General features: G+C 41.7%; 1 protein-coding gene across 4 annotated transcripts in view; it reads right to left on the minus strand.

Moving 5' to 3' along the window:
* The window catches only part of ca10a (carbonic anhydrase Xa), a 266,880-nt gene extending 261,239 nt beyond the window's left edge, over positions 1–5,641 (minus strand). Inside the window, exons 1-2 of one of the 4 annotated variants that reach the window (XM_084342353.1) lie at positions 5,580–5,641; positions 3,999–4,461 (exon numbers count right to left, since the gene is read on the minus strand). In XM_084342353.1, coding sequence (XP_084198479.1) covers positions 3,999–4,059 — 61 coding nt within the window. In that variant the 5' untranslated portion in view covers positions 4,060–4,461; positions 5,580–5,641. Of the gene's footprint in view, positions 1–3,998; positions 4,592–5,309; positions 5,528–5,553 lie in introns of those variants that run through there. The other 3 variants (XM_084342352.1, XM_084342351.1, XM_084342350.1) reach the window with 3 other exon arrangements.
* Positions 5,642–8,812: the final 3,171 nt, after the last annotated feature.

Here is an 8,812-nt window from a genome sequence, read left to right on the forward strand (position 1 = left end):
CCCCCATGCCCAAATGTCAAACTCTGCCTATGGCTTTATGGGCATCCATTGGTACGTGGACAAACTGGAACTGCTAACAGCTACTTTGGCATACTTTCAGCAAAATGTAATCATTTGTAGACTCTATATAAAACCAGGCTCGAGCTGAAGCACTTGCTGAATCCATGGTGATATTATACTTTCTGTTTATATCTCACAAAGCATATTGGGAACAGTGGCGATGGAGGGGTTAGGGTGTGGGTTAGGGTGTGGCCCACAGAGTCAGAAGTTGAAAAGGCCAGCTTTAGAAGCTTCTTTTCTTCAGAAAATCCCCTATGGGTGCCATCAGTGTGCCCACAGAGTCAGTCTCTCATTCACTGTCATTGGAGCAACGCCAGGCTTTGCCTCTTGATTACATCACAGATTAGAGCCCTGGCACTAAGGAGACTTTCATGTCCACAATCCAGGGTCAACTGTGCAAGGTAATAGCCTGCCTTGAAGTCTGATTCAGCTGCATTATCACTGCTGTAGATTTAAGTAGTTTAACCTAATATCAAGCTAAATGATAGAAATTGGCAAGTGGTGGAATGTAACATAAGTATATTAATTCAAGTGAGCTACGATACCAAAGTAATTCTTCTCAAGCCACTTTCTACTTCTACTTCACTGCATTTCAGAGGGAAATGTACTTCCTACTCTATTACAATTATTTGACAACCATAGTTATTAGTTACTTTACAAATTTTACATAAAAAACATACAAAGAGTTTATACAATTATGATATCTTTTTATGAATTATAAGTTAATTAATCATTTAGTTTGGCAGGTTTTTCCTGACTCAAATTGAGGGTCTATGGATAGAGGATGTCGTTCATTGTGCAGATTGTAAAGCCCATTGTGATTGTGATTTTGGGCTATATAAATAAAATTGATTTGATTTGATTTGATTTAGATGATTAAGTCATTAATGACAGAAAATTAATTGGAAACCATTTTAATTGTTTCCAATTTTTTTTTCTTCTATAAAACATTTCATGGTTCCAGCTTTGCAAATGTAAAAAAATTCCTGCTTTGCCTTTTAATCATTTTAATAAATTGAATTAATCTTTTCAATGATTTTGAATTTTATGCTGAATGTTAGACAAAACAACACAGTTGTCACTTTGGGCTCTAACTGTGACACTATTTCTGACATTTCTAAATTAAAATAAAAAAAAGGGATGGAGTAAATAATCACTAGTTAGTCCTGTACAAAATAGTTTAAAATGAGCTCCACCTCAACCACAACTGTAAAATCCTGCTTTTGCATTAATGCATGAGTAATAACAATCAAATATAAGAAATGATAGGGGACATTTTTCTGCACTGACTACTTTTACTTTCTGCATTCAGGAGCAGGATGAGTAACCCTGCCCAAACATAAGCAGCACTGAAAATGTGCTTGTTGAAAATGGATTCAGACTGCCTTAAAAACTTAACAAAGTCTTAGAGGAAACTCCAGCTATATTATGAATGTGACCCTTCATTCTGGTATCCAGAGTCAACAGTTCAGAAAATAATCTCTCAAGGTACACTAACTGCTTATTCTCGAGCTTTCAACCATCAAAGCTTCAACTAAAGATGCACAATTTATATCAGGCCTAATATATGTTAGTATATACTGTAAATATAGAAACTAGATATTCAGCCTCAGTTAATATTTAAATTATTGGCACAATATTGTGAAATTTATATCATCGGCTCTTAATGGTACCTGTGAAATTATAGTGTGATAAATTGGGTGTGGGTATGCACCTTTGCAGTTGGTCCCAATACACAAGAAAAACGAAAACCGAAACACACTCCCTCAAGTGTTCCAAGAGGAGGGATGAAGAGTTTTAACACAGCAAATCATATTACAGCCTTGGAATATAAAATCATAGGACTTTCCTCACTACATCTTAGCCTTTCTTAGCATAATCTACAGGTTAGGAACTTCTTTTTAAAATACAAATTATTGGTTATTTCATTGGCTGAAAATAATCCATACCATGCATACCTACTGTCAGCTTCCAGAAAGTGCTCAGAGTATCTACAACGCCCCACAAAGACATATACAGTAACTACATTTTGGTCAAAACTAAGTTAAGCTCTGTATCTGACTTTGTGATGACTGTTGTACTGTATAAAAATTGTTATGCTATAGAAATGTATTATTTGTGTGAGAAAAATGGCCTAAAGTTTTCCTGACTTTTGGTCCTTATGAGTCAAGCTTCAAAAAACGTGGACCATACACTTCCCATAGTGCAACTTGATAGTATTTTTCATTAGACCTCCCTTGCTTCAACTCCACACACAACAATGTATAGGCTGTCAAAAATGTAACGTCTCAAGCCCAAACTCAGATGCATTGTCCTTGGTTCACTCCAGAACCACAGGAGACATTAGAGAAATAATTGAAGAGGCTGAGCAGTTCTCCAGATGATGAGTTCACTGATCTTTCTGCGTAAATGTGAATTTAGTGACATCAGCAGAAGCTTCTTACTCCACATCCTCCATTATGCCTGCCATGCTGGTCTCTTGTCATACTTAATTCTGTCAGCTTGCGTCAAAACTTGAAATGTTTGTAGTTAGAAGAAAAATCTGTGTTTTCATTGGATAAGACCAAGTAATATGCTATATTCCTTACAACAGAAGCTGAGATGTCAGGTATTAAGGTTGCTGTGAAGACATGAATCCATCATTACAACTGCCAGCCAATTTAACTCCATAAAAAAGGGCAGAATCATCTTGTCCCTGACTGGCTGACCAGGAATTAAGTCATATTCTTAAGGCCAAACCAATCGAATGAGGGTGGGACCAGGCCACTGAAGTGCCATGGTTGTCACACAAACCCCTACTCCTCACTGACAACCTGAGGGTCCGAGGTACAGAGAGAAGTGAGCCTGGCGTGCGTAATGCGTAAATACAGTGGATGACGCACCAGTTTTACACTGCGCTGTATTCCCAGATGTGTGTCTATTTCAAGCAGGGATGAAAAAGGTTATTTAGATTTTGATTCATTCTATTAATTTTATTTAACTGAACTAATTTCAACATCAATAATAGACACTGGGATAGTGTATCCTAAACTTGTCCAAATGCAGCCTCTCCTGATTTCGGCGCGTCGGTGCTGGGTGAAAATCATCAATCATTTTTTAACATCTGCCTTGATTTTAAAAATCTTCGGAAACATTTACAATTTACAGTTCAAAGAAAAAAGGGGATTTTTGTCAGTTGTTTTCACAAAAATAAGACCATAATACTGTGTTCTTAGATTCCTAAATAGTTTAAACACACTAACAAGAGCACGGTGTAAAATCGGTCAAGTACAAAGTCTTGTATCCGCCGAAACACAGAAAAGTGAGGGCGAACATCGCTCCATTGATAAGCTCTGCTGGCGCATCTGTCTGCACAGCGCACACAGAGCCGTTATAACACAACATTACTACAGCGCCGCATCCGCTCACCACACCGCAGAGTGCCGTGCGCTCACCGGTGCGCACAGCTGCTTTATTTGATAACAACTCTGGATCGTTGCTGGAGCTGGAGACTTCACAATGACTGAGAGGGCAGTGGAGGAAGGATTCTAGCATGTAAAAAATAATCCATCATGTTCACTATGGTTTGTATTATAAAAGCCCACCCATGTCATGCGTGCGTCAGAAGGCTTCGCTTCCAGTCCTGGAGGCTATACGATGACCGTCTTGAGTCACACACACACTGTCACACACACGCTGAAAGACCCATAACCAAAAAATAAAAGGATCATTTCATGACACGCTCACAAATTAGAATATATTTTGCATCTTTCTCAGAACCTGCTACAGTGCGTCCTGAGGCGCTTTTATTGTGAATTAATCCTTGTTTTCCTCAAACCAAAGCCCTCCCTTCGCCTCAGTCGTCTCACAGAATGTCACGAGAAAAGTTACAGATAATTCACACATAGATTTTTGTGATGCACCTGCCCAAAAGACACCGAATGACGCCCATAACTCACCTGATATGCAGACAATAAAATTGGCTTGAAGAATGATCAATATTTCCCAAATTATATCCATCCTCTGTCTTCATTCCACGTACATTACGCACAGATTAAAAAAGGAAATAAAGAAGAAACGGAGCTTTATCAGTTGCAGATGTCCTGTCCTCCCAGACTGGATCCCGCTGTACACCTTCCACCAGGTAGTTTCCACGCCAGACACATAGCAGGTGATCAAAGCCTGAGGAATAAAATGTTGCTTGTTCCCACCACTAAATGAAACAATTCCAGAGAAAAACGGGGATGAACTCCAGATAAACGAGCCGAACAGAACACTGATCCTGTCAGTTCAGTTCAGTTGTGTTATTCCAGTGCGCCCTAGAACGTACACATCCATCCATCCATCCATCCAGCAGCGCCGTTTCACAGAGCGGGCGTCCCGTTCTCACCACGGAAAGTCACACATGATCATCGAAAGTCTCTGTGAGGAGAGAGAGAAACAGAGAGCGTGAATTAACGCGATGGGACAGCTGTGGGATCAGACTAACACCTGGAGACGCCTCGCAACTCAAAAACTCGCATCGCCTCCGATCGAGACTTCTCCCCGTCACTGCAAGGGAGCGGCGTCAAGTTTGTAGAGAACAGCACCAGGACTTCCGGTTTAGTCTATCAAAATTAAAGCTCGGGTTTGTTGTTTTTAATGCAGGACCATGCATGTAGATGTATAAATTGAAGCACTGGATAAGTGAATGAATTCCAGGAGGTTTCATAGAATATTAAATTGTTTATTTGTGACATTTATTTGTGGCAACAGACAAAGAATAAGTGTAAAAGGGGAAATAAAAGACATAATATAAAACTCTCTATTTAAAGGAGGCAAATTAAAGGGACACGAACTCTCACATTTAGACCTACTATACCCGGGAAGTGATATAATGACAGTGAATATTATTAGTGTGTCCAGTGCATAGTTTAAAATCCAAAGTTTTAAGTCATGTGGCTCACCACTTGAAGCATTGTGTGAATATACTGTGCAATACAGCCATATCTGACGCTCTTATCACCTCATTTTTCGCTGAGCACTTTTACATTTATATTTAATTATCTGTAATTGTTCTTTAATCTGTGCTTTTACTTTGTATACATAACTACATAGTTTCCGGTCATGTCTGGCTGGCTGTGTTGAGCTTGACGCAGGATTACTTCGCTTTCCATCCCACACACCCTGGGCAACTACAACACGGACTCCTCGAAATGAAAGGTAATCCGTGTAAATAGAAGACTAGGTGTTGGGGGTGTGGTGATGAGAGGAGAATGAAACACACTTACAGCGACTGGAGACAAGTTCCTTGCAAATAAAACGGTTTAGGAAACTCCGAACAGCGCGGCTTTGACGCACCAGAGAATATCTGTCCTGAAATGAGGCGCTGTGCTGTGAACTAAAAGTAGATAGAAGAAGATGAAACAGATCCAACTCGGTAAAAAGACAAGTCTGATCTGCCGAATGCTTTCAAAAGAATGAAATGTTGATTTAACGTGTTCTAATAATGATAAACTCCGTTTCCAAACGCACCCTCAAACAGGCGGCTTGTACCTCACCAACGGCTCGTAGTGGACTTGTCGCTCCAGTCTGGCACCGGGCACCCGGCGATGCCACCCAGCTCTGCGGCTCTACACACTATTAGGATTCACGAGGAGCGATGCGCGCGGCCGCGGAGCATGCAGCGGAGACGCGCACAGGCAGGCGGGGGGGCACAGGTGGATGAACAGCGCGCACTGCAGAGAAATGTCTCATGTTTGGTGTTGAAATATTGTTTGTGTTAAAAGGAACACTGATCTGAGATGGAGTGTGACTCAGCTTCAGACGCGCAGGAATTCGCGAGAAAGAAGGAAAGAGACAGTAATGTGAGGGGAATGACACGAGACTGTAAAAAGAATTGTAAACTGTTGAAATCATATTCCTGTGAGGAGACTGGTGGGAACTTGAATTGAAAATACCCAGAAACGCCCACACAAACAGACACACACACACACACACACACACACACACGCGGGAAGACAGCGAGCGGGAGTAACAGAGAGAGCATAAACAAACAAGATCATTACCAAAAGACTGGCAGCCTCTCCACCAATCTGCTGCTCTCATAAATAAGGTGTTGAGACAGGATGTGTGTGTGTCTGTGTGCGTGCTGTTAGCGCTGCACATTTACACTGAACAATTTTTATCAGCCTCAAATATCATTTCCACTGAAATATTCACATTCAGCACAACAAGAAAATATGCTTTTTACATGTGTCTCGATGAGGAACTTACATATCTATGGCCCAATGTATGTGCTCTAATGTAGATGTATACTGTACAAACAAAAGTATGTGAATATCCGAGCATTACACCCATATGTGAGCACGTCATTCCAAAATGAGTGTGTTTCTTTTACAGCTTCCTCTCTTCTGGTTCTGGCTGTCCAGCAGATGTTGACTCTGGCTGCAGGGATTTTTTTTTATCAGAATTGTAATCAGACCATTGGCAAGCCTGACAAAATCCTGGTGGGCTGATTTGCCAAGTGAATACACAATGTATATATATAAACACTCTTAACCTACGACAGGACTACAGGGAACAGTATTTGAAGGGCATCTTGAGAGAGACTTCAGCAATCGACTCGAACCCCAGAGTGTGCAGCAGCAGGGGTGAATCCCATCGTGGTACTAGAGAGCACGGAGCAGGTTTTGTCTTCTGATTTCCTCTAAAAGTGCTTCACCAAAGGATGCGTGTAAACTGATCTCTCTCCATAGCCTTTAAAGCAAGATGAAATGGCTTCAGCAGACATGTTAATTGATGATGGAGCCAAATTGTTATCTTCCAAAGTCTGAAGGTGGGTTAACATGAGAGGCAGAGGATACAACAGAATCAGAGCTTTTCTCCACACACCAGCACTGAAAAGCAGGCCATCAACCCGAGTAGAAGAGGTTTTCACGCCCTGGATAGTGCAAACCACCGCAGGGGGCAGTCCTAACCTTTTTTGAACATCACCAGGGTTAAGGTTGTTGGCCTATCACTTGGAGGTGGAGGATCCGGGACGCCATCCAGCTATGACAGTGCATCACTACGGCATGAGTGCTGTCATGGTTTCTCCCTGGCAGCTGTGCCATGGTTGGTAACTGAGATGCACTTGTGCATTCTAGTCCCACCAGAATGACTGCTGTAGATTCTCCTCCTGAATGTACCCTAAACATAATGTAAGCATTGTGCATTCTTTCATAAGGCAAACAAATCTACCTTTGTCTTCCCAAACCTGTCCAACAACAACTGAACGAATGTGGGACCATCCGGCACTGTCAGTACCATGGACAGCTCGGGACTGTTTCTGCGGAGGGATGGAGGATTCTCCCATCAGAAGGTCCTTCCTTGTCTTCTGCACTTCTTTGGCTGCTTCATGCAGCTGAGCTGTAGTGCTCTGGAGGAGTGGTCCATACTGTCCAATGGGGAATATGATACCATCCAGAGGGTCCAGTCTGATAAGGAGGAGGAAGCTTAGACGTGCAGCCTCTATCATAGTCTGCCATGCCATAATCCCGAATGAAGCCACAGTTGCTTAGTGTCCTAAGAGGAGACAGCTTAGCACAACAGCGCTATGTTGTTCTGAGCTGTAGCAATCTGACCGGCACACAGGTGCCAACAGTCAGAAAGGCAGCGTAAACTTGATCCCGAGAAGTCTGTGTTGATGGCTTGCTGAAGAGGGTTGCCTGGGAAAGAAGGATGGAGGTTCTGCTCTTGCAGTAGGATGGAGGAAACCCCTTTTTTCAGTATGTTTGTGGACTCTGGTGAAAGCTTCCTACCTGGACATGGGCACTTTCAGTTTTTTGGGATCAGAACATGTTCCCTCCTTGAAGGGCTGGAGTTCCATGATGTGAGGCCATGATGGTTGATGTTTGACCCGGCGGCTCCTGACTGTAAATGTCTAAGAGGCCGCAAGTCGGTGAAGATTGAGCTGCCAGCATTGCTGTCTTCCTGATTGATGCCTGACAAGTCCTGGAAGTCATTTGGTGGCCAGCAAGAGAGAGCTGTGAAATATGACATTAAATATATAGAATCAACATACACAGATAAAAAAAAATGACATAGGGAAAACGTTTTTATCCAACCATGTAAAAAATTAAATAAAAGAGTCCCGAATAAAATGAAGATTAAAGCTAAAACAGATTAACATATTGGCTTTGTGATCCAATTGTCTTTATAAAGCTCCAGTGTGATTTAGTGGCTTCATGTTTGGATTTTATTATTTCAGGGCCACGATATGAAGTAGAATTTCTTCATAGTAATAGATAAAAATGGGCGGGGTCTTTGTAAATTCAGCCTTATGAAAACATAAAATTAAATGAGCAAATATTGACCATTCAGTTCAATTAAGTGTCTTTAAAAATAGACACAGTTCCCTTGCATAGTCACCCAGCTCCGTTTCTGGTGACCATTCCAGTGCCCCTCCCTGCCAGCATTTCAATCTGGATCCCCCCACCACGGGTCTGAAAACCTCCCCCTCCTGGTGGTCCAGAGCTCCTGCTCAAGCTGTGCAACCACCAACACTCCCCCAGCGCTCCAAGTTCCCATTCAGCTAATAGGATCGATTGCTGGACGGCTAACTGAGCTACCTAGGTAACAGCAATTACATTTGTAAGCAGTTAATTTGGCAACAAGTGGGTTCGTAAATTACAGAGTTGAGACAGAGCAGCTGGAGGACATCAGAAGAAAAAATATTTTTTCCATAAAATATGATCCAGTTTCACCAAAATCAATGAAAAATGTTATAAAGTTGTGTTCTTTACATTAATCA

This window comes from Pagrus pagrus, assembly GCF_965226575.1.
Source record: "Pagrus pagrus genome assembly, chromosome: 21".
Classification (NCBI taxonomy): domain Eukaryota; kingdom Metazoa; phylum Chordata; class Actinopteri; order Spariformes; family Sparidae; genus Pagrus; species Pagrus pagrus.